Raw genomic sequence first — 27,159 nt, forward strand, 5'->3', positions numbered from 1 at the left:
TCTTGTAATATAAAGTCAGGTTCTAACCCTCAAGGTAGTGGTTGCCCTCCACCTGAAGAATCAGTATTGTTTTCCATTGATTTCTTCTTTTTTCTTCTCTTTTCTTTTTTTTTTTTTTTTTTTTTGGCCGCGCTATGCGGCCTGCATCGAACCCAGGCCACGGCAGTGAAAGCGCTGAGTCCTAACCACTGGACCGCAAGGAAATTCCCCATTTTTTTTTTCTTAAAGCACCACTTCCTACTAGACCTTTTCACCCATTGCCTTTCATCTGGGAATTTTAGAGATTAACCCTTTATTCCACTGTCAGAGATGGAACCCAGAGCTGGATGGGTTGTTGTCCCCTTAATACGCCTTTGATTTTTATTGGGAGGATCCTTGTCATTTCAAACAAGCGTGGTCTATTTAGTCATTTCATCTGTTTCAGTGGACTTGGCTTGCCCGGATTCTGCAGTAAAGAGCCCTGGCTAGGAAGAGTTTCTGGGTTGAGGCCTCCCCAAGGGTACGCGGGCCTCTCACTGCTGTGGCCCCTCCCGCCGCGGAGCACAGGCTCCGGACGCGCAGGCTCAGCGGCCATGGCTCACGGGCCCAGCCGCTCCGCGGCACGTGGGATCTTCCCAGACCGGGGCACGAACCCGTGTCCCCTGCATCGGCAGGCGGACTCCCAACCACTGCGCCACCAGGGAAGCCCAAGAACAGCTTCTTAACACTCTTTCTTTTCATTTAATTAATCACTTACGTTTTGCGTCATAGCAAAGAAGTCCCCAGCGGGTCTTCTCTGGGCTGCTATAGCAGCCTCCTGGCCTCACCTGCCCTTCTCCCATATTCCTCCAAAGTCAACGTGCAGTAGCGAGTTCTCATTCTGACCTTCAGTGCTCCATTGTCTGTCCTGCCTCCACACCGACCAGGGCGTGGAGCCCAAGCTTCTCCACACAGGCACAGAATCTGCCCTGCTCTTTTTCCGGCATCGCTTGACCCTCCTCACGCGCCCCATGCTTCGGCCAAGCGTGTGTGGTGCAGCCCGTGCCCTCCTCTGTCTTTGCTCGGGCTGCCCTGGGCCACTCTCCCTCACCCCCGAATCCTCCTTCAGTGCTGTCTGCGCCATGAGATGCCTTGTACACCGCCCCCACCCCCCCCCCACCCCCCCCCCACCCCCCCCCCCCGTCTACTCCCACAGGGCTCTGCACGTCCCTGATGACACACAGCCGCCCTTATGAAGTCTCCTTCAACTGAATATTTATTTTCCTAAAAAAGAAGTCAGTCGTGGGGCTTCCCTGGTGGCGCAGTGGTTGGGAGTCGGCCTGCCGATTCAGGGACACGGGTTCGTGCCCCGGTCCGGGAAGATCCCACGTGCCGCGGAGCGGCTGGGCCCGTGAGCCATGGCCGCTGAGCCTGCGCGTCCCGAGCCTGTGCTCCGCAGCGGGAGGGGCCACAACAGTGAGAGGCCCGCGTACCGCAAAAAAAAAAAAAAAGTCAGTCGTAAAAGAGATTATCCCTATGTCTGTAATTTGCAAGTGGGCAGAGTAAGTGAATCAATGCCAGCATTCTGTTGAATGATTCAGGCAATTCACAGCCATTTACTCTGTTGTTCTTTGCCACTCCCCACTTCCCGTAACTGAAGAATACTGTTATAAATGTAGAGTATGTTGCCACTTTCTCATGGTTTATGTGCAGCTTTCTTGGCAGAGAACTTCCTTGACATGCCTTTTAGAAATAAGGAAACATCATTTATGCTTTCATTCTTCAAATAATTGTTTTGGAGAGTCAGCAAAACTCAAAAGTGTGTGACATATGTGTGCGCTTGTGTGTCCCTCAGCCTGTGGCGGCTACATCTTCACCGACTCCGTTGATACGATATCCTCTCCGCTGTTCCCTGCCAACTATCCATACAATCAGAACTGCAGCTGGATAATTCAAGCCCAGCCTCCGTGTAAGTAACAAAAATAAAAAAGAATCCAGGACGCTTGGTGGCTGTGGGAAAGTCCAGCTATGACTCATGTTCTTATCTCCTTGGTGGTAACAATTGATGGCCTTCCTCTCCTGTTTTTGGGAGCCCCATTTCCTGATGTGCACAAGAACAAGGGTTTCCTAATCTGGTAGGAAGTAACTTTTACTGTTTGTTCTTCATTTAATTATTTTTTAAATTTCAAGGCCTAGCAAAGGAAACGAAACAAAGCAAAAACCTGTAACCTAGTTGAAATGACAGGCGTGTGAGACTGGGGGTAAGCAAAAATAGTGGATAAATAAATCGTTTTTGACACCTGTGCCTTGAGTGTAGTAGATGCTCAAGGCAGTTGCTAAGTGAATAAATGAACAATAAGAACCATAGACTGGAAAATTAATAACTCATAGTTTGGAGATGCAGTGCTATGAGCATATCGGTCTTCAACCAAGGTGGAAGATAATTACAAAATCTGGTCTCTCCTGTGATGCACGTATTTTAAAAAATCCCAGCATAGGCCTTAAGAAACATTTAACACGTGCTTACACCGTGTTCTTTTTAGAATCCTAGAGTCGTGTTTTCTGCTCTGGTCAGAAGGATTACTATCCACATTTTACAGAGAAAGTTAAGAGACTCTTAAGGACTCAAGCAAAATGACTGCGAAGAGGGTGATCCCAGGGCCGTTATGAATCCCCTTCCAAGTGAGCCCTGCCCTTCCTTGAGGTTTTCAGGAAAAATTGATGATTTCAGACGTCATGTGGGAACGGCATTAAGTGCTTTACTCCGCTCTCTAATTAATGACCTGTGTGATAAGAGGAAAGTCACTTATGCTGATAAGGCCCCATTAGCTAATCGAAAAAAAGAAGAGTTTGGCTTAAATATTCTCTAACATTTTTCCTAGGCATGTTAAGTATTAACAGAAGGGTATCTTTATTGCCCTGCGTGTCATTTGGGGGTCAGTGATGTAATCCTTAGGCAAAGAAAGTAGCCAGGAACTTAGCCTTGAGTAAAGAAGTCCCCTGCCTCGAGTTCCACAGTCTTGCACCTAAGGATAATTTCTAAACAGTTCTAAAGCATTTAGATGAAAGAGGTCACTGGTATAAAGACAGCAACAGGGAAAGATCCTATTCGGAAGATTTGGGACCCTGGAAGAAAACAAAAGGAAAATGTACCCGGGCACATACCTTTCTGCCAGTAATTCAAAGCTCTCTTTATAAATGAATGAACTTCCGTTTCCCCGGTTCTGGCCTTAAAGTAACACCGAGAATGCTAGGATACGTGTGCCGGAGAGGAAAATGTGTCTTATTTACAAGCACAGGTAAAGAATCAGAATTTAAGGAAACTATTCTATTAAGAAAAATACTTCTGTGAGGAACACAGCAACAGTGGATGCATTCCCCATCGTCCGTGAAATAAACCGACCCAAGGGCCCTTCTCCAAGGGTTCTCTTCCCAGTACCAGCGTTTCAGAATCTACAGACATTTTCGAAAGCATGGATTCAATTACTCTTCAAAGGAAAGCTTTTAGCAGAGCGGTTGTTACTTCTCCTCTTCACCCCCCTCCCCCGTCCGTCCCCCTGTGCACATCTGCCAGATTCATGGCTCCCCTGCTGGAGAGCCAGCAGGAGAAAGGATCAGAGGTGAAATAGCATTCCCTGTATGTTTTGTTTGCCAGAACGTTATTAAAGAGTCTTCTCTTTTTCCCTTTCAGTCAATCATATCACCCTCTCCTTTAGCCACTTTGGACTTGAAAGCAGCACAACATGTACTCGAGACTTCTTAGAGGTTTTGGACGGCAGTCGTGATGATGCGCCCCTCCGAGGTACTGCCGCGCTCACCCGCTCACATCTGCGGCCTTGGCTTTTTGCAGTTTCTGTGCTTACGTGTGTATATGCTGTCATTCCAGGTTAGAATGTTTCCAATAACTATGAAGAGCGTCATCAGCCATGTAAAGATAATGAGAGGCTAAGAAAGCAGGATGTAATATGGCGTTCGAGAAACTCAGCTTGTTCGTATTCAAGGACATGAATAGTTTATATATATATTTTTTTAATTGAAAGTTGCGATCGCTTTAGACAGTGAAATGCAGTGCATTCCAGCGTTAAGTAGCATTCTCTGAGAAACTTCTTATTAACATTTGACCACAGTGCTGGTATTCAAATTGAGCACGTATCTTTTGGTTTTGTCCTCAGTGGAAACAAAAGAACAGATAGATAGATAGATAGTAGATAGGTAATCTAGAGTTCTGTTTGTAAAACATCCCAGTAGAAATTAGGGATTGCTGCTAAATAGTTTCTGAAATGTTCTCAAGCAAAATAATCTCAGGTTATTTAAACATTCTCCATGAGTCACTCCTGAGTTAGGAGTACTGTCAGGGCCTTAGTTAGGGACAGTGTCAGTGCCTGAGTTGGGAGTATTTGAGCTTTGTCATCCAAGGTTCTCATCCTGCGCTAGAAGACAAGCTGCATCAGAGAAGGGACTTTGTTTTGCTCATTGCTTTATTCCCGGTGCCCAGAACAGTGCCTGAGACGATAACAGGCAATTGAGGAATACTCTCTGCTCTCTGCAGACTTCCGATTGTATTCCTTGAGATTTTTGTCTGTAAGCATTTAACTGAGGTTGAGGCTATATTATTTAATGGACACTTATATATAACACTTTGTGCTGAGTGCTATCCTAAGAACTTTATAAACAGTAACTCAATTAATCCTCATACCCTTATGATACAGGATTTCATTGTTATCAATGGTCCCCGCTCTCAAGTGGGGAAACTGAGGCACAGAGCACTTAAGTAACTTGACTCAGGTCACGTAGCTGGTAAGTGGCAGAGCCGGGAGTTGAGTTGAATCCAGGTGTTTTTGTTCCAACATCCATGTGCTTCTCTGCTCTTATATGTTGCTTTTAAGTATTAGCGCGTTTACTTGCGCAGGTCCCTACTGCACTGGAGAGTTTAGCATTCGTTACCTTTGGAGGTCATCTGTATTACTCTGCCTCCCCCTAACATTCTTTGCCATGCTTACGAATCATCTCCCCTGTGCTTGCATTCATAGCTTATTCTGAATTATCAGGCATCGTCCCCAACACTGACCCTGGTTTAAGTGTTTCTCCTAATAGTGTTTTCTTCTGTTTGCTTTGGTCTCTTGTGATTCTAGTAAAATACGTGTTTACTTGTCATCATCCATTCTCCTTGTCATCGTCTTCATTATTTAGGCCGATACTGTGGCCCCTCCATGCCCCACCCCATCACTTCCTTCAGCAATGCTCTGACACTGAGGTTCGTCTCGGATTCTATAGCGAATTTTGGTGGTTTCCACGCCACATATGCTGCATCAACATCAGGTAAGAAATGTTAGCAGATGGTGCTGCTAGGTTAAGAGAAATGTGTAGAAAATCCTTGGTTTATTATTTGGGATTCTTCTGCGTTCAGCGTTCGGAGCTAGCTTTCTAGATCACCTCTATGACTAACCTTACTATCTTTCAAATTAGGTCAACACGCTTGTAAAGTCTAGCAGTAGTGAACTCTATACCACATCTTCTTTGTCCATTTGTCCATCGACAGACACTTAGGTTGTTCCCATACCTTGGCAATTGTGCCTGATGCTACACGGGTGAGCTCTGGAAGTGGGGAGAACTGGTTGGAATGATCTTGGGAGACTATCTTGTCGGTGTCTCCTTGTTCTCCTTCATGATATGTTTGTTAAGGGAGCCCCTGATGGACAGTGTCTGATGGCATCTCTTACGGGTGGACGACTGCTGTTCTTTAGTCTCCCTGGCCTCACAGCTGTGCTCAGGCAGGGCTGGGTGTTGTCACTGATGCAGGATGGATGGTGGCTTATGGGGAGGAGGGGAAAGAGGGGCACCCAGTGCTGGGGCTCTTAGCCAGGAGAGTGCTGCTGGCTTCCTTGTTATTAGCAGATAAAAGCCTTAGAACACCAAGGAGATTTGTGCATGTTCCTGTGCTCTCCTGAGAAGGAAAAGCTGAAGTACTGCCTTCTGTTCTAGGCCAGGGGTGAAAGTCATCCTGGTCAGAAATACCGAGGGACTACAGAATTAAAATGAGTCTTTTATTACATAAAGTTAGAGTTCACAGGGAGAAAAGGCTTTTAGAAAAGAAACTGCTGAGATTCCTTCTAATCCACCATACCCTGTGACTTTTAGTTTTCAGGTTTCAGAATCTTTTCCTTATTATATATGATATGGAATTTTTTTTATTATGAAATGAAAATGGCATATCCTTTGACGCTGCTAGCGGCTGTTCTAGTGTTCTTTCTCCTTTATCTTATGGTGTCTTGTATTCAGTATTTAATCTGCCACTCACTTTGTTTCTCTTTTCTTCTAGCTTGTGGTGGCATCTTCCACATGGCTGAAGGCATCTTCAACAGCCCTGGCTACCCAGAAATTTATCCCTCTAATGTGGAATGTGTCTGGAACATTGTCAGTTCCCCTGGCAACCAGCTCCAGCTGTCTTTTATGTAAGTCCTTTTTTATAGTATATTGTTTCAGGGAGAATGAATCCGCAGGGAGGAAGCAGTGTTACTAATAGGATGGACAACTAATAGCATATTTGTCCAAACAACTGTTAGAGCATATGGTGGGAACTTCAGGAAGTCTGTTTCCATATCTCCTCTGTTTTAGTCATAGTTTAGTTATAAATAGCATTAACATTTTCTTGCAGTGGTTTTAGAGTCCAGCCTAACATTACCAAGGGCACATTCCTGAGCTCTTGGTACATTAATGTTTGGAATTCTCATTTTCAGATAACATTAATTTTATCATTTTTTTAAAAATTAGGAACATTTAGATTCTTTCAGAGCATCACTAACATTCTTTCTTCCGGCAGAAATCCCCATCTCAGTTAAGCCTTCTTTACCCTTATGTCTTATCCCCGTGCTAATCCACCATTGTCAGAAAAGATGGGTTTATTTGGTATCAGCAGAGAGTTGCAAAGATGGGTTTATTTGGGATCAGCAGAGAATTGCAATTTGGGGTCTGCAGCCGTGGCAAGACACGTGCAAGTCCCTGTATTGCGAGAGAAGGAGAACACTTCTATAAAGAAGAAAAGGAAGTTTAGAGGGTTATAATAAACAGAGAATCCAAGGCTTCTCATTGGTTGAGCCCTTCAGGAAAGAAGAGAGGCCTTTCTTCTTCCTGTTGGACTCTGCTATTTTTGCAGGGCATGAGGGCTCCCCCTTTTGGTATCCTGACTCTATTTAATTGAGGTTTCTGTTTATTAATTTTTTACATTTCCCCCTTTTGATCATAATCTTTCTCTGAAATCATTGCTGATCTAGAGTCAGGGTTTCTAGTTTCAGTGGATTTTTGTGTGTCAATGTCAGGAAGGACCTTTCCTGGTATAGTATCTCATGTCAGAGGGAAAGTGAACAGATTGAAAATCTATTAAGGTCACGTCTGAGTAATTAGGAGGGGTAGGAGGGAGAACTCTCAGGTGCTTTTTGTCTAAAGTCCATATGATATCAAGATCATAGAGACTGGAGATCATCTGAAGCCTTATGTCATCCTCAAAAGTATATCTTGGGAAAGCTGTCTCGTCAGATGTCGTCTGCTTCAATTCCAGAAAATCTTGACTTTCAGGTCACCAGGTGATGTACAGGTACAGTCAGTGATTTCTTTAGGTGTGCTACATAAATCCAAGAGCCTGTTTCTCAGAGCTTTGTGTCACAAGGGTTGGTTAGCAGTCCCTGATAGGGACCCTTCCAATGAGGTTGAAGTGAGTTCTTCTGGAGGACTCTTTTGCAGTAGACAAAATCTCTAGGTTGCAAGATGTGATGCTTAATGTCTTCATCTCCCAAGGGTACACTATGAAAAGATTGCTCTATTAAAACATGGTTATTTTTAATAGAGGCAATTAATCCTTTGCAATGTTGGAATGTCTCTCCTTTTATCAGTCGTGTGTCAAAAGAGGTGGGAACCAAGTGCATTGGAAATGATGTGACTATCTCAAATGGTAAGAGTTTATGAGTTCCAAAAGCGGAAGATCCAAGATTTAGAAGGACAGATGGCAGTGCTTTTGACCAGGAGGTTTGGAGGGCCTCTATAAATGTTGCCAGTTGAGTCTTAATGGTGCTGGTAGCGTGTTCGACTAAACCAGAGGAATAAGGGTGGTGAGCGCAGTGCAAGTGTTGTGAAACGAGCCAAACAGAGCAGACTTGTCACAGTACCTGGCCAGTAAAATGGATTCCTTGATCGCTGTGAAGTTTGAGATGAGTTCCCCAGGTAGGGATCATCTTTTCCAAAAGGACTTTTGCCACAGAAGGGACAGTAGGCTGTCTGCAAGGGAAGGCTTCAGTCCAGTGTGAAAACATATGGACCATGACTAAAACATATTTATATCCATTAGAGGAAGAAATTGTATGAAATCCACTTACCAGAGCTTGAATTGTCCTTTAGGCAATATACAGTGTCTGGGAGCAGTACAAACAGGCTTCCCTGGTTCTACTTTGGACAAGTGGGACAAGTGAGGGTTGGCACTCTTTTCAGCCCTGTTAATGTTTCTCCTCTAATATTGATTCATGAAGGCTATCATCTTGTCAGTAGAACAATGGTTTAATGCACGTACAGCAGTGAGGAGTGGGAGTTTTAGAGTGTTGGGTGGGAATAGGTTGTTATTTGATGCAAACCAGAGCTTTCTCTTTTTATCAAACCAACAATTATTGAATTTCCAATCTTTTTTTTTTTTTTTTTTTTTTTGGTACACGGGCCTCTCACTGCTGTGGCCTCTCCCGCCGTGGAGCACAGGCTCCGGACACGCAGGCCCAGCGGCCATGGCTCACGGGCCCAGCCGCTCCGCGGCACGTGGGATCCTCCCGGACCAGGGCACGAACCCGCGTCCCCTGCATCGACAGGCGGACTCTCAACCACTGCGCCACCAGGGAAGCCCAGATTTTCCAATCTTGTTTTCCTTTTTCTGAGGCTGATTGCTGGGCTTCTCTAGCCAGTTTTTCTAAATTTCCCTTTGGACCACGACAGAAGTTTGGCTGCTATTGGTCCCTTTAAGGGCAGCATTCCTTACAGAAATATCAGCAAGGTGATTTCCCTTCGCTTCCGAGAGTCAAGTTCAGAATACCCCAGAATCTTAATAATAGCTAAAGTGGCAGGTGAAATTATTGCATCCCAATAATTCCTAAACACAGGGGCCATCTTAAATTTTTTTTTTCCCACTGGACGTAAGGAAGCCACATTGCTTCCACAATATTCCAAAATTGTGAGCTACTCCAAAAACATATCTACTATCAGTATAAATATTGGCAGTTTTGTCCTTGGCTAAAGTATAAGCCCATGTAAAAGCATGTAATTCAGTCTGGGCTGAGGTAACCATAGGTAAAGATGCTGCGTCAACAACATCAAAAGGAGTCTTAATAGCATACCTAGAACTGTATTTGCCGTTATCACCTCTTAAATGAGAACCATCAGTGGAATTCCCTGCAGATCGTCCTGAGGAGTCAGGAGGTGATGCTTCAGTGTTAAGTGCCATGAGGGACTTCGCTGGCGATGGAGGGAAGAGGAGTAGCCGAGTTAAGGTTATTACAGTGGAAGAGAGTTATGTGAGGAGCAGTTAACCAAAGGACTTCACAGGAGGTGAGGTGGCTGGCTGGGAAATGTTGAGTGTGATGAGAAGTCAGAACTTCTACTGTATGAGGTACAAAAATGGTTAAAAGGGATCTCACAATAATTTTCTCGGTGATCTAACCAAAAGGGGAGTGGTTGTAATGGCTTTAAGACAAGGGGGATATCCCCATGCTACAGGGTCCAGTTGCTGGCCATAATACCCTATGGGTCAATGGTGGTCCTGTGTTTTGGGATTAGTACCCAAAGGCATTCCCATTCTTTTCATATACAAAAAGGAAGAAGAGAATCTGATCATTGGATGCCCAAGGGCAGGTGGCAGGTGGATTCACCAAACTCTCCTTTAGGGCCTCAAAGACTGTGTCATCTGTTTCTTCTCTTTAAAATTGCATTGAGGTTTTTATTGTTGAGTACAACGTACAGAGGTTTAGCCATAGGAGAGAAATTGGAATCCAATTTCAGCAATAATCAACTAGCCGGGAGAAAACGTTGCAGTTGTGCTTCGTTTGGGGTTTGGGAAACTTAGGTCACCATGAAGTCCTATCTGGATCGAGATATAGCCTTTGTTCTGATAGCAGATACCCTAAATATCAAACCTGGGTTTGGGCAAACTGCAGTTTTCCTTTGGCTACCTTAGGTCCCTTTAAGGCTAAAGCTTTAGCAAGTGGATGGAGTCTTCCTGTGAGGAGGCTTGAGAAGGAGCTCAAAGAAGCAGATCATCCACCTATTGCAACAAAGTAGTTGAATCTCTAGAGAATTTTGTATCATCCAGATCAGCCTTCAGGATTCCTGAGAAATAAGGACTCTGAGTAGAACCCTGAGGCATTACTGTCCAGGTTAATTGGTTTTCTTCCCAAGTAAGGCAACAAAGGTATTGGCTAGCTTCCTAAACTGGAATACTAGAGAATGCACTACATGAATCAATTACAGTAAAGAATCTGCTTCCAGCTGGAATGACGGCAGTATCATATAAGGGTTAGGGACAACTGAATGTCCAGAGATAGCAATGTTGTTGATTGTTTTGAGATCCTAGATAAACCTTCACCTTTGACCTGTAGGTTTTCTCACCAGTAAAATGGTAGTGTTTCAGAGCACAGTACAAGGGATTATGAGGCCTTGACAAGCCTTATGATTTTCCATCAGGGGTTTTATGCCTTGAAGATCTTTTTTTTAAAAGGTTTTTGATTAATTCTGGGAAGAGGTTTTGAGAGGTCTACTTAAATCTTGATGGGAGGTTTCTTGTGAATTTTGTTGTTGTGAATCTCCAGCATAAGTTGGAGATTTTGCCCATAAGGAAGGTGGTAGCTGATTCAGTGGAGACAGATGATAAGTATTTCCAGAATCAGCTCTAGTACTATCAGAGGCAGAGGCTGCTTTGTAGTAATGGGGTTGAGCCCCGAGAGTGAGGCTCTGGTGTCAGTTAGGACTGGAAGAGCTTCATCCCCGATCTAGAGAAATGTTCCTCCATGCCAACTAAGAGGGAGAATTGGGGAAAATCCCTGTAGTTCCTTGGAGCCCCATCAGTGAGAATTGGGAGGATGTTGAAAGGCTGGTTAGAGGGCTGAAGGCACCTGAAGCACTTAAATTTGTAACAATCTCTTCCAATGTCCTGGCTCTTTGCAATAATAGAAATTAGTAGGGTTTTGGTTTCATTTAGGAGCCTTCATTTGCTGGGGCTGAAGATTAAGAATTTTGGCAGTCCTCCTCTGAGGTGCTCATCTAGAGTTTGAGAGAGCTGGTTTGCCACCTTAACTAAATCTGGAATAGATATAGTTTCCCATTCCATCCTGGTCCTTTTTCCTAGAAGGGAAAGGTCTCAGTTCAGCCCATTAATAAACATAGAGTTAAAAACTACCTGCGTAGAATCAACATCTAAAGGAAGACCAGAATTTTCTTTAAAAATAACCTGAAGTTGATTGTAATAATCATGAACAGTTTCATCAGATTTTTGTGTGTATGCCTGGATTTTGTTCCAATCAACAGGTTTTGGAGAAACCCTAGGAACTGCTTGATGAAGGTGCCTAGGGATTGGCCAAGCCTGATCATATAATAAGATAGCAGGCTGGGGACTTCCCTGGTGGTGCAGTGGACAAGAATCTGCCTGCCCATGCAGGGGACACGGGTTCGATCCCTGGTCTAGGAAGATCCCACATGCTGTGGAGCAGCTAAGCTCGTACGCCACAGCTACTGGGCGTACGAGAGCCCACGTGCCACAACTGCTGAGCCCACGTGCTGCAACTACTGAAGCCTGAGTGCCTAGAGCCCATGCTGCTCTGCAACAAGAGAAGCCACTCCAATAAGGAGCCCGCGCACCGCAACCAAGAGTGACCCCCCTCTCGCCACAACTAGAGAAACCTTACGCACAGCAACGAAGACCCAACATAGCCAAAAAAATAAATTAAATTAAAATTAAATCTTTAAAAAAAGATAGCAGGCTGGTCCCCCAGCTGTAATTCTAGAGACCTTTTAGGATTTCCCCCAATTAGTGGTTTTCATCCAGTGCTGAGCCTGGCCTTCACTCACCAGCATATGAACTAGCTGATACAAGTCAGAGAAACCAGGTTGACAAGTTTGAATGACTATATTAAATTGTCCAGCAATTTGTGAGCATCTCCAGTGACTTTGGGAAAGCCTTGCCTATGGATTGCAGTTCAGCTTTAGTCCAGGGAGTACAAAAAATTAAGGGCTTAACCTCTGGATTCTCAGAAGGCTTAAGTTTATTTTTTTTAATAGATCTTTATTGGAGTGTAATTGCTTCCCAATACTGGGTTAGTTTCTGTTGCACAGCAAAGTGAATCAGCCATGTGCAGACACACGTCCCCATATCCCCTCCCTCTTGAGCCTCCCTCCCACCCTCCCTATCCCACCCCTCTAGGTCATTGCAAAGCACCGAGCTGATCTCCCTGTGCTATGCTACTACTTCCAGCTAGCTAACTGTTTTACATTCGGTAGTGTATATATGTGGATGCAACTCTCACTTCGCCCCAGCTTCACCCTCCCACTCCATGTCCTCAAGTCCATTTTCTATATCTACATCTTTATTCCTGCCCTGCAACTAGGTTCATTAGAACCTTTTTTTTTAATTTTAAGATTCCATATATATGTGTTAGCATACGGTATGTGTTTTTCTCCTTCTGACTTGCTTCACTCTGTATGACAGACTCTAGGTCCATCCACCTCACTACAAATAACTCAATTTCGTTTCTTTTTGTGGCTGAGTAATATTCCATTGCATACATGTGCCACATCTTCTTTATCCATTCATCTGTTGATGGACACTTAGGTTGTTTCCACGTCCTGGCTATTGTAAATAGAGCTGCAGTAAACATTATGACACATGACTCCTTTTGAATTATGGTTTTCTCAGGGTATATGCCCAGTAGTGGGATTGCTGGGTCATAAGGTATTTCTCTTTTTAGTTTTTATGGAACCTCCATACTGTTCTCCATAGTGGCTGTAAACAGACATATTCTGACAAGTGCAGAGGAAACAGGAATGGGAAGAGTTTCAAATGGGGAAGCTCATTAAGAGAATTAGTATGGGGGAATTGGCAGTACAAAGGAGGCATAGGTGGTGTAGCAAGGAAGGAGGAAGATGGCCCCGGAGATGAGGTCTGACCATGAGGAGCCAATGGAGAGACCAGATGGTGCTGGAAGAAGAGCCTGAGGCGTTGGGGGCCATTTTATCTCATTAATTATGTTTGCCTCAGTTAGCCTTAAAATCTTATTTTGTAGAGAGGCAATTCTAGGCTCCAGATAATGTTGGGAAGCCTCAAAATACCAAGGTAAGTATTCCACACATTTCTTGAAATTTTTGAGCTATTGTAGTCGACTTTGGTTCTAAGAAAGTTAAGTTTGGGGATTTCAAAAGGTCCCCAAAATGGCCATTGATATCCTAAATTGCTTTTTTTTTTTTTAACATCTTTATTGGGGTATAATTGCTTTACAATGGTGTGTTAGTTTCTGCTTTATAACAAAGTGAATCAGTTACACATATACATATGTTCCCATATCTCCCCCCTCTTGCGTCTCCCTCCCTCCCACCCTCCCTATCCCACCCCTCCAGGCGGTCACAAAGCACCGAGCCGATATCCCTGTGCCATGTGGCTGCTTCCCACTAGCTATCTACCTTACGTTTGTTAGTGTGTATATGTCCATGGCCTCTCTCTCGCCTGTCACAGCTCACCCTCCCCCCTCCCCATATCCTCAAGTCTATTCTCCAGTAGGTCTGCGTCTTTATTCCTGTCTTACCCCTAGGTTCTTCGTGACATTTTTTTTTCTTAAATACCCCTAGGTTCTTCATGACATTTTTTTTTCTTAAATTTTTTCTTAAGTATAAACTCCATATGTATGTGTTAGCATACGGTATTTGTCTTTTTCTTTCTGACTTACTTCACTCTGTAGGACAGACTTTTATCGGGTCGGTCCGTTTAGTTAGGAATGCGTATGAGGAAGGACTTTAGTCTTAAGCATCAGAGCTGCCAGAGTCCCTGTTGGGGGTGTGGGTACTCTCAAAAACTGGGCTTCCATTTCTCAGAGGTTTTTCTCTAAAGTAAAAGAACAATCTTCAAACATTTTACAACACAAACAGCTCAATTCAAACAGCTTGGAAGCCTGAATAACAGCCAATTCTAAGGAAAGGTCTTGGTCCTAGAGGAGCCAGGCCAAAGGTTTTTTCAGCCAGTGTCCAGAGAATAGCCCTTTGCAAAAGAATATGCCGAAGGCTGGACAAAAACTGGCACAGTTTCAGTGAAACAGCCCCTGCTCCTGAAGGAATGGGTCGAAGTCTGGCCAGTTTCAGTTGAAACAGCCTGATCTCAAATCAGATAGAAGTGCCAAGTGAATACTCATGTACAGAACAAAGCATTGACCAGAAAGATGAAGCTTTGAAACAGATTCCGAATAAAACCTGGAGAGCTTCAAACGCTAAGCGAGTGTGAGCTCAGATCCAGGAGAAGGACATACCTTTAAACTCCAGGGTTGGCAAGAAAAACAGTGAGTGACAGTGGGCTGGATTTGTGGGTACCATACCTGTTTGCTTATCAAACCAATGAAATGTTGATCTGAAATAAATAGAATGCCAGATACTTCTCCATCAAAGATGGGTTTATTCAGGATCAGCAGAGAATTGCAATTCAGGGTCCGCACCTATGGTGAGCACCTGCAAGTCCCTGCACAGCAGAAGAAGGAGGATGCTTTTATACAGGGAAAAGGAAGCTAGGAGGGCTTCAGTAAACAAAGAGTCCATGGCTTCTTATTGGCTAAGTCCATGCCAAGAAAGAAGAGGAGTCTTTCTTCTTCCTCTTGGGCTCTGCTACCTTCACAGGGTGTGAGAGCTCCTTCTTCTGGTTTCTCAGCTTTGTGTAACTGAGGTATCTCTTTATTAATTTTTTACAGAATTTAGTGGTTGATTTGTAAAATCACTCTCACGTTCCTCGTTGAACTGTAAGCCTTTTTGAATATGGACTATGGACATGCAATCAGCAGTAGGATCCTGCCACATTCTGAGTGGTCTTAGGTTAAATTAAACAACAATAATATATTTTCTGGAAGTTGTTAGTGAAAAGCACATGGTAAGTGAAATGGGACCTTTTAATCCCATCAGTAGAGAGATACTTGTGACATGCTACACTGGTAATGAGTGCTTAATAAATATTGGATGATAAGACATTGGTATTTATTTATTTATTTATTGGCTGCATTGGGTCTTCGTTGTGGTGTGTGGGCTTCTCATTGCAGTGGCTTCTCTTGTTGTGGAGCAGAGGCTCTAGGCGTGCGGGCTTCAGTAGTTGTGGCTCGTGGGCTCTAGAGCGCAGGCTCAGTAGTTGTGGCTCACGGGCTTAGTTGCTCCACGGCATGTGGGATCTTCCCGGACCGGGGATCGAACCCGAGTCCCCGGCATTGGCAGGCAGATTCTTAACCACTGCGCCACCAGGGAAGTCCCAAGACATTGGTATTTAAATTGCCATTTTAAATTAAAAGTTATTTGTTTTTCTGTGTCATAGATTATTGGCCTTTGGTTGGGGTTGATAATTCTGTCGTGAAAAGAATATAAGAAGTAACTTGCTTGGAGAGAAGAAGATTGTTTTGGAGACACTGCTCTGTTTATTCAAAAAAGTCTTGCTCCTCTTCTAGGCATGCCATTCTGTGCATCAAGAATGGATTTTTAAACATGAAAGAGAAGTCCTATTTGTGGACCACATTCAAACATCTCAAGTTACTTTGTTTTAGCCCATCAATCAGACAGTGCCTCTTCAGGGTCCAGCTGGCATTGTGTCAAAACAAAGACACCCTCTGAACACCTGAAAGGCAATACAAGTTTAAGTTGCCACGTGAGAAAGAGGTTTTGTTTGCTTTTGTCTTTACTAAAAGCACAAAGTTTTGTATGGGGAAAAAAATATATATATGTGACCATATATATATAACTATATATATATATAACTATATATATATATATATATATATATACTTCTTTGTTCAACAAATATTTATTAAGCCCCTACTTTATACACATAAGCACTGTTGCACCCTTGCTAGATGCTTCATATATAAAGCACATGTTACTCCCATAAGTGACATTTTATATCCAGTGATGAATAAACCATGAACATTGTTCTTATGATAAAGTCCAAAGTCCTTCACACGGCTTAATAGGCCTCATAATTGCTAGATCAAAGGGCTTTTCTGGTCTTTTTCCTCTTGGTCTTTACCACAGTCACATTCTTGAACAATCTGATGTTCAGTGGTTCTCAGGAACTGGGCCAGGTACTGGGAATGTTTAAGACAGACAAGATCCCATTTCTTGTTAAGTTACTAATAAGTTAATGTCAAGAAGCTATTTGTTTAAAACCGAAAGAGATTCATTTCATCTATAGGGGATTATAGGGCCATAGGTGTGATTAAAGATGTTCAATTTTAAATGTATACCACAAAGCTGACGCATACCTGATGTTCAATGAATGTTAAATTCTCTCACTCTGCCATTTCTAAAGTATCTTGTGTGGCAGTTCAGAGTTAAATCCAAATGAACCACACTGGGCTTTCCTCCTAGAGGGTGGAAGATAAACACGAAAAGCCAGTTTCATTCATTTTACTCTTCAATGGACAGTAAGTCCTGATTATTGCATAAGCAAATCATAATGCTTCATCTTTTTCCTTTCTCATCCATAAGAAGTTAATTTTGATTATTTCGTGTTCCTTGCTTGAGTTTTATTTTTAAAGTATAATCTGTGGAATGCAAGATGCTCCCCTCTATGCAGATGATACTGAGAAGGGCTTTATGGCCAGGCCTCTGAGTTATTTCTGCCCTGGTCTAAACTATATCCAGATGGGTGCTTGGAAACTTCCCCTGGGGTGGGTGAGAAGCATATGAAAAACATATGGAATATGTCAAGTTCTAAAATATGGGGTTTGGATTGTGGACATGGCGGTGAAATCGAGTAGGGAGAAAAGCTGGAGAAATTATGGTTGCATGTATAACACAAAAGGAGGGGGGAGAAATAAAACCCCCAAAGACATTTTTTTATAAACCAGATATTTAAAGGAATTAACAGAAAATGTATTTTATGCTGGCAGAGTCCTTTTAAAATGCGATTGATCTAGGTTCAAGAATCAAAATGAGATAATGAGAAACAGTGATTGTACTATTTTTGTTCCACATCATATTTTTACCAGCAGATCTGAGCCAAAGTGTTTGGAAAGAGGATGGATTTGCTTATAAAATGAACCGGACTAAACGAAAGACTTCCAAGAACAATAAAACTTTTTAAAAGGTCTAATTTGATTCTTACAGGTATCATCCTACCATCCTTTCTGATGAAATGTCTTTTGTGACATTTAGCATTGGATTATACCAGTCTGGTACAAAAAAACAGAAAAACCTTGCACTTAGCGATCTTCGAGACCATTGGACCAAACTTTCTTGTGCATGTTGATCACCTGGGATCTTGTTAAAATTCATATTCCGATTCAGTTGGCTGGTGGGGCCTGATGCTTCATTTCAAACAAGCACTGGGGTGACGCTGATGCTGTTAAACCACGTGCAGCATTTTGAGTAAAGATTTAGGGGCAATTTCATAGAAGTCGCCTGCTGAGGAGAATGGTCACCCCTTCTTCCTTCTTCTGAAAATCAGAAGAACACAATTTTAGCATATTGTACGTCATTGATAACGTTATGGTATCATAATAAAGCTGAGCCTGAGTTTAAGAGCCCAACTTGGCAGCTATTCTAAGGGTGGATTCAGAGCAGTTATTTGCCAGAAGTGATTGTAGTTATGAACTTTGTCTCATGAAGCATTAAGTTGTCAAGGAGGACAGTGGAGGTAAGACAAATGTGTGGTTTGTTTAGCCTGATGTGGGTCTTCCCTGATCTCTTCTGTGCTCGGTTATCAGTCACAGCTTGCTGCTAAGACTAAGTCTGAAATATAGATCCCGATGATCTACAGTGTAATAACCCACCTTGGTGGGATTGTGAGAGCCACAGACTCACCGTCTGGCTAGAGACCTACCGGTGCTAGTATCTGGCTTGAGAAGCCAGTGGTAGAGCAGAGCTGACCGGTTTGCTCCAGGGCTCTGGTCGGCAGTGAAGGCTCAAGAGGTGTGCCTGATACGTTGATCCCAAAGTGAGCAGTGAGGTCCCGGAACCTCCAGGCTGGTCACCTGTACCTTACGCATCCTAACCTGTTAGCTGAGATAGAGCCCGGGGAGGGCGCTGTGCTTACCATCATGTGAAGTCTTGCTCACGTAATGTTGAGCAGTGACTGAAAGATACACAGCAAGGAAGTAAGTTTTCTATTCTCGAGACGTTTTTTTTTCCTTGCCAATGTTTTTTTTCTATAGTCCTACTAGACCATTCTTTCTTCTTCTCTTTATCTTGTCCTTCTTCTTCTCAGCAAAAATTTCTTTCAGTTACTTCTGAAAAAAAGAATTGTTTGCACTCACTTCATTTACTTAAAAAAAAAATTAAATTGCTTTTATATTTAAAAATTAATTTTAAATAAATAAAATATTACAGGGCAGCATCACATTCCCTTACCTTCTCATCCCAGAGATGACCCATATTCTGAATTTTATGTGTATCACGTCTATGCATGTTTATATCCTTTTATTATATATATATCAATAATATATGTATACATGTCTCCATACACACTACATAATATTGCTTTCTGTTTTACATTTACATAAATGCAATCATACTTATTGATTTTACTGGAAATACATTGAATTTATAGATTAATTTGGGGAGAATCTTTATTGACTCTTCATACTGAACTTGGAGTATCTTTCCATTTATTCAGTCTTCTTTTATGTCCTTCACTAAAATTTCGTATTTTTTCCATAAAAGTCTTATAGATATCATGTTACATTTATTCCTAGGCATCTTATCTTTTGTTGCTATTAAAAATGGTGCCCATTTAAAAATTATGGATGTACCCTGTCCACCTTACCTAAAATAACCCTCCTTAATCACTTGGTTTTTTCCTCCTAGAGCATATCACTACCTCATTATATTTCTATTTATTTGTTTATTATCTATCTCTCCTTCTAGAATGTAAGCTCCCCGAAGGAAGGAACATTGTCTGTTTTCTTCATTGTCCTGTCCCAGTGTTTGGCAATATAGTAGAGAGACAAATATTGTTGAATGAGTGTTGACTAAGTTACATCTTGTAAATTTTCATTCGCTGGTATAAGGAAACCCTATTAATTTTTGCATATTATCCTTTTTTGTTTGTTTGTTTTGTTTTTTCACACACACACACACACACTGTATTTTATTTTTGCAAGAGATAAATAGACTGACACCAAGCATTGTAAATTTGCATATTATCTTATCCTACCACTGTTCCATTCTCTAGAATCACCCAAAATTTTGTCTCTTGTCTGCTACTCTATCTTCAGTGCCTAGAAAAGGACCTGACATGTTAAGGTGCTCGGTAGATATTTACGAATGAATGAGTGCTCTTGAATATTGATTTATAGCACTTCCTTTCCAATTCTTACAACCATTCCCCCTTTCCCTGTCTTATTGCCCTGGAGAACCCTTAAGTACACTGTGCAACAAAGTGATGAGCAAGCTTTCTTGTGTTGTTTCTTACTTAAAAGAAATGTTTAAAAACGTTTACCTCTAAGTATATTTGCTGTAGGTGTTTGGTGGGCAGTTCTCATCCGGCTGAGAAAATGTCCCTCTATTCCTAATTTTCTAAGAGTTTTTATGATGAATGGGTGTTCAGTTTTAGCGAATGCTTTACTGCAATTGTCACTGATTCTCCCTTCATATATTTTTGCATCTTTTTTTCTCTTTAAATCTTTGTGTGTACGTGTGTGTGTTGAATTGTTGTAATAGATCTTTTCATCTTAAACCATTGTGAGTCCAACCTTATTAAGATTTACATATTTTACAGATTGATGGATTGATTTAGCTAATATTTTATGTAAGATTTTTCATCGGCATTAAGTGAGATTGACTTAAACTTTTTCTTTCTTTGACTCCCTTGACTGATTTTGCTTCCACGATTATATTAAATTCATAAATAAGTTGGACTCTGTCCCCTCTTTTCAATTTTTTTTTTTTTTTTTTTTTACAATATACACAAGATTAGGATTGGGATACTGACTTATTGAAGCTTTGGTAGAGTTCCTCTATAAAATAATCTGGGCTCAGGTATTTGTTTCCTTTTGTCTGCAGGCAATTTTTAATACTGACATTTTTTGATTTAATGGTATTTTTAGGTTTTTCCATTTTTTTCTTCAACTAGTTATAGTATTGTATTTTTATAAAAATTGTCTAAGTTCAAATTTAGTGGCATAGGTTTTTAGTAAATTTCATTATAATTTTAAAAATTTCTAGTATATCTGTTGTTTTGTCTTTTTCTTATTAGTAATATTGTTCGCTTAAGCTTTCTTCTGTTATTGGTCAGTCTTATTGGAGGTTTATACTTCGTTAGTCTTATCAAAAGAATAGCTTTTGGTTTCTTAATCTTTTCTAGTATTTTCTACATTTCTGTTTCACTAATTTCAGATGTTGTTGTGTTATTTCTTCTACTTCCTTTTTGCGGTTTGTATGTTTGTTTTTTGTTTTACTAACTTCTGGGATTAGACATCTAGTCCACTTTTCTTAGTATTAGTTCTTTTTTACCATAAACATTTAAGGCTATAAATTTCCCTCTAAATAATGCTTTGACTACACTCCCTAAGTTTTATGGGCCAAGCACACTTCTACTGCTCAAGTCTGCCTGTTTGAATACATAATGTGTTCACTCTCATTCAGTCCTAGATATATTCTAAATTGCCATTATGATTTCTTGTTTAACACATGGTTTATATAGAAATTTGTTTTACATATCCAAATTGCGGGATCTCTTTGTTATCTCTTTATTACCCTGTTCTAATTTTATTCTATAGTGGTCAGAGAACATATTTTTTAATAGTTTTAATATTTTCTGAGACTTGGTGTGTTGTCAACTATATATTGATACATTTTTATGCATGTTAATGGGCACATGAAAAATATAAATATAGAGAATTTATAAATTCTAATTGTTGGGTGTTATAGAAAGCTTGTTATTGTCTTGTTGTTATTGTAATTCATCATCTTATGGAAATCACCAAAAATCATCTAATTTACTCCTTAATATGTGTGAAAAATAATCCTATAGTGGACCCTCTAAAACTGCTCCTTTAAAAGTTACTAATTTACTTTGATTAACCAAATCCTATAGCCCAACGGTCCCCAACCTTTTTGGCACCAGAGACCGGTTTCATGGAAGACAATTTTTCCATGGACTTGGTGTGGGAGGGTGGGGGGGATGGTTCAGGCGGTACTGTGAGTGATGCAGAGAGACTCAGAGCAGCAGATGAAGCTTCATTTGCTTGCCTGCTCGGGGGTTGGGGACCCCTGCTATAACCTGTTCTTAATCCTGGATCTTTCTGTCATATGACACTCTTCATCACTCTCTCCTTAATTTTCTCTTGGCTTCTGTGACATGACACTGATCTTGTTTTTATCCTACTTTCCAGACTATTCTTGGGTTTATTGCTTCCTCTTCCTTTCACTGAATTCAAAATATGGGTGTTCCCTAAGCTTCTGCTCTTATCTCTTCTCTCTCTCTCTATGTATCACTCCCCACTTTTACATTTCTAAACCCCCAATCTAGCCATGTTTTCAGCTGTTTTCATATGCGTACAGGTGATTTCCAAATACAGCCTCAGAGTCTCTTCTGAAGCCCAAACTTGGCACCATGAATTGGGTCGAATTGACTTTATACTTGTGGATCCTTCTCTGGACCATCTCTTCTATTATATTTATCTATTTGTCTACCCTCCCACCAACACCATATTACCTTGATTATATCCAAGTTTTTTAAGCATTGAGGCCAATTTTTAAAGGCATTCATTTAGCATCTACGTGTTCCAGACTCTTTATATATGTGACTAATGACAATTACATGAGGTAGATCTTATTTCCCACCCTCCATTCCCCCATGTCATCATAATTGCAGAACATAAAGAAGTTGACTATGCCATGCTTGAACGCTAGCCCGTTTTAGTGCAAATGCCATGTTTTTTTCTACCTTTACAGAAATTAAGTACAGATGCCTTTGATTGGCATTTAAGCTCTCCCAAAATTAACCCATCATACTGCTCCAGCTATGTCTTCTAATGTTTTCTTAAAGGTACCCAGTATTCTAACCAAACGAGACCTCTCACAGATTTCTAAATATGTCCCACTCTTTCTGCATGTGTGCTTTGGTTAGCACGCATTCCCTGCCCACCATTTTTGCACCTTAAATCCAGCTTATGCTTACATTTCCATCTTAAAAAAAAATCTCTCCATCAAGCTATTACTAAACCTCACAATTGCATGTGATACCTCTGCCTCAAAATAACTCTGATGGCATGATATTCTGTCTTCTATATTCTGTTTTTTTTCTATCTTGTTGCCCAATTTTCCCCCAGAAAGAAAACTCCCTGAAGGCAGTGTATTAATTGTCTTCTATCTCTTGAATCACCATTTCAACAAATTTGAGTGTAAGAAATGTTTTGAGTTAGCCAAAAGACACTGTGATTAAAGTTAAAGAAAAAATTTAAAAACCAAACAGGTCAACCCAGCAAGTGATTCAGGATAATCCCAAAATTTATTTTATCAGTTAAATCCCTAATTTTGTTTCTTCCAATCAGAACTTTCCAGGTGGAGGAGTCTCAAGACTGTAGCAGAGATTTTGTGGAGATCCGGGAAGGAAACGCCACTGGTCGCCTGGTGGGACGATACTGTGGAAACGTCCTCCCTCTCAATTATTCATCCATTCTTGGGCACATCCTGTGGGTCAGATTTGTCTCCGATGGCTCAGGCAGTGGCGTGGGCTTCCAGGCTGCATTTACCAACAGTGAGTTGGTTCTGTTTTAGTGATGGCTTCCAGAATGTGTCCTACAAACTAGAAGGATAGCAATATTTTCAGTAATGCATTAAGAACAATTCCCCTATATTTAATGTCTCTGTGGAATTACTTTATATACTAGAAAAATTAAATTATATATGAATGACTCATTAAGAGCCAGGGAGAGCATTCTCAGTGGTTCTAACATTCTTTTAAAGCTCTAGTGTCTACCTAATTTTAAGTTAAACATTTTTCATGATATTGCAATAGAGAGTTTTCTAATGTATCATCGTTTCAGTTTGGTATACTTATATCAAATGTGTTTCATTTGATCCCATAAACTCTATATTCCTCAAGTTAAAAATGTTTACTCTGGTACAAATGAACCCATTTACGAAACAGAAATAGAGTCACAGATGTAGAAAGCAAACTTACGGTTACCAGGAGGAAAGGGGAAGGGGGGAGGGATAAACTGGGAGATTGGGATTGACATATATGCACTACTATACATAAAATAGATCACTAATCAGGACCTACTGTATAGCACAGGGAACTCTACTCCAGACTCCATGATGACCTATATGGGAAAAGAATCTAAAAAAGAGTGGATATATGTATATGTATAACTGATTCACTTTGCTTTACAGCAGAAACTAACACAAATTTTAAATTAACTAGACTCCAATAAAAATTAATTTAAAAAAACACAAGAAACGTTTACTATTACTTTAGGATATTCCTAAGTGCTCAGATATTGTAATAACAGGATATTCTTCTAATAGGATAAAATGTTAAATATTAATAGCTACTCTATATGTTGTTTGAAAATGTCAGTTTCTCTTACATAGTTAAAGAAAAAAAAAAAAAAAACGTGTTTCGTTCTTTTTTAACATGAAGCAAAATAGGTAAACCAAAATTATAGAACAGGGCTGGTGATACCCCTTCCCAAGTCACCAAGTTCCCTGGGGTCTGGGAACCCAATTTTACATGGGACGTGATTGCTTGTTTTCACACCATGTGGTCTTCTAAGGAGATGGAATTCCATTCACCATATCACCCTTCTCCAAAGAATTAATAGATAGCAGAGAAACCAAAAGGGAAGCAGTATTTCTTTCAGTGTTCAGAAAAGAAATTGCAAAAAAAAAAAAAAAAAAAAAAGAAATTGCAGTCAATTAGAAGTCCATCCTTTTTAACACCCCTTGCCTTTTGTTTCTTTCATTTGACTAAAGAGCTGTTCTAAGTAGGTCTGATTTACTACTCTGTTTTTCTTCCTAGTATTTGGCAATGATAATATTGTGGGAACTCACGGGAAAATTGCCTCTCCCTTATGGCCCGGAAATTACCCCCCCAACTCCAATTACCATTGGACAGTGAATGTGAATGAATCTCAGGTTATCCATGGTAGAATCTTGGAGATGGACATGGAGGCAACACTCAACTGCTATTATGACAAACTAAAGGTGAGTTTCCAAGAGCAACTGATGTTTATACATTTTGGTGACTTGCTATTGGCAACCATAGATCCAAGTTAATGTCTATTCAAGCATTTACAAGTCGTAGGGGATGGTCTACCCTACATCACGAATACCCCTTCCAGGTTACCTGAACAATGGTGATTCTGACAGTATAATTATTATCTTTGATTCTGTAACTAACTTTTTTTCCGCATTATTGTAATCTTTCTGTTGGGCTTTATCTAAGCATGTGTATGTGTCTTAATTAAGAATTTATTCTATCTTATATCCCATTACCCTGTTTATTCTCCTGTTAGAGTGTTAAAAATTTGAACAATCATTTTAAAGTAAGTAAATATAAGTATATAAAAATTGTGGCGATCATTGCCATCCAGACATTGGCAACTGCATCAATTCCAGAAACACTATCAGATTATTTTTTATACAGTTTTATTGAGGTATATTTGACAAATAAATATTATATATATTTAAGATGTACAACTAGGTCTTTTGATATATGATATTTTACAATTTTACATTGTAAAATAATAATCACAATCAAGCTAATTAACATATCCATCACCTCAAATGGTTACCATCTTCTTTCTTTGTTTCTGGTGTGGTGAGAATACTTAAGATTTACCCTCTTAGCAAATTTCAAGTATATACATGGTAATATTAGCTATAGTCACATTGTTCTACATTAGATCTTCAGAATTATTAATCTTGCATAACTGAAACTTTGTACCCTTTGACCACCTCCCTGTTCCCCGCTCCCCGCATCTCCTGGTAAACACCATTCTACTTTCTGCTTCTAAGGGTTTCACTATTTTACTATCAGATTCTTGAGGGCCGAGATTCTGTCTTATTCATTTTAGGTCCACAGTGCTTCACATAGAACCTAGTACTTGATAGATGCTCAGTAAGTTGGAAATAATTATTAGCTAATTTGAAATCTGAGCTTATATAGTAGCTTCAATAGAGAAATATGTAATAGCACTTATAACGAACTTGTTCAAATTATTTACAAGATGGAGGGAAGGATATGAAATGTAATTGGAGAGATCCACCCACATGTGAAGAAAAAAATAAACGTGCTCAAGATTACGTGTTTGGAAACTATCACAAAATATGTCTCTAACTATGTAATCTAACATTTTCGACCAAATGAAAGAGATTTCTTGTGTGCTTTGAGTATGCTGAGCCCTCACAAGCTGTGATTCTGTTGCTGTTATTAATTCTGCTTCTTTACTTCTTTGGAAATGTGAACTCCTTCAGGATACCTGGCCACTTTCTCTCATTAGACTTTTCCTTTTTCTTGTGACTTTCCCCCTTTCTTCCTAATTCCTCCCTTTTGTGGCCCCAAAGCACATTTCATAGGCACTGTTGTGCCACTATCCTGTTCCTACTTTTCCACCCATAAGTTTTACTGTAAATCGAATAATGAGCTATATCACATGGAGCATGGTTACTAATATAATTCTGCGGGGAAGATACAGATACTTTAAAAACACATTTAATTACTTGCAATCATAGTTTATACTTCATGGTTTTCTATTTATGAAGAAAAGTGGAGGTGATTGCCTGAGTTCAGTGCTCTATTATCTGTCCCTTCCATGCAGGTTTATGATGGGGCTGGCATTCATTCCCGCCTGATTGGAACCTATTGTGGTACCCAGACTGGCTCTTTGAGCTCCACTAGAAGTTCTTTGACATTTCAGTTTTCTTCTGACTCTTCAATCTCAGGGAAAGGATTCCTTTTGGAGTGGTTTGCAATGAATGCCTCTGTTGGACCTTTACCTACCATTGCTACAGGTGTGTTTGGTAATAAATGAAATTCTTTTTAGGGGCTGATACGTGCAGACTAGTATTTCAAAGGTTCCCACTAATAAGGGCCAAATGCACAAGTGAGTAAGAAGAGTAATTACAGTCTCAAAACCCTTCCTCCATATGTTCAGGTGTCCTTTGAATTTCATAAATACTTAGAGATTAGATGTTTATTTCAAAAAAAAAATGCTGGTTTCCCATTATATTTTCCATAATAGTTAAGGGTTTGATGTCCATAAGATATTCTACTTACAATTTCTAGAAATCGCTTTAGAGATCTCTGAAAGTTTGGTTTGCAAATACCATACTCTCTCTCACACATACACACACACACACACACACACACACACACACTAGGATCAACTAATGCAAGTAACTGTTTTACCTCTATGTTACCTTTTAAGTGTGCCTTCAGAAATGCTTCAGTGTGTCCTTAGCCGGTTGTAAACCCTCATGTTTCAAGGTAAAGTTGGCCTAAATTTTAGGCTTTCATTTTACTATTTTTAAGACATTTAAAATTCCCTCAGTAAGCTGTGTTTTGGGAGACTGCACTTTTCTTTTGAAAATTTGTTTAAACACTTTTGAATGGCTCTTGTGAATTTGAGGGTTGACGTAGAATAAATTCAGCAGATATTTCTTATGGTATATTCTCACTCCTTGAAATATTTGATTGGGACATATTATCATTGGATCTCATTGAAGAGTACTCAGACTTTGAACTTGTTCTAAGACTAAACAGACCCTAAAAGATGAGAGTCTGTTTGCTTCTAGCTTCTTGGGAATTTGTACCAACAGAGATCACAGTTGAAGGTGTAATTCATACTTACATATTATTTAATGCCTCTTAGCATTCTGTCCTAAGATGTTATTTTCACCTCTCTTGCAAGGTGCTTTCATAGCATTGACTATGAAACTCTTCCTTAAAACATTAATCTATTTATCTAAGAGCAAAGAGCCATCAGCAAGATTGCCAAATGTAAT

The 27,159-nt window shown here is 40.5% G+C and overlaps 1 protein-coding gene across 1 annotated transcript in view; it reads left to right on the top strand.

The window, feature by feature from the left end:
- Positions 1 to 27,159, top strand: part of CUBN (cubilin) — a 280,069-nt gene that overhangs the window by 146,301 nt on the left and 106,609 nt on the right. Inside the window, 7 exon segments of the mRNA XM_032622320.1 lie at positions 1,814 to 1,927; positions 3,650 to 3,760; positions 5,149 to 5,277; positions 6,278 to 6,410; positions 22,701 to 22,906; positions 24,173 to 24,357; positions 25,974 to 26,166. Coding sequence (XP_032478211.1) covers positions 1,814 to 1,927; positions 3,650 to 3,760; positions 5,149 to 5,277; positions 6,278 to 6,410; positions 22,701 to 22,906; positions 24,173 to 24,357; positions 25,974 to 26,166 — 1,071 coding nt within the window.

This window comes from Phocoena sinus, chromosome 2 (assembly GCF_008692025.1).
Source record: "Phocoena sinus isolate mPhoSin1 chromosome 2, mPhoSin1.pri, whole genome shotgun sequence".
NCBI classification, from domain to species: Eukaryota; Metazoa; Chordata; class Mammalia; order Artiodactyla; family Phocoenidae; genus Phocoena; species Phocoena sinus.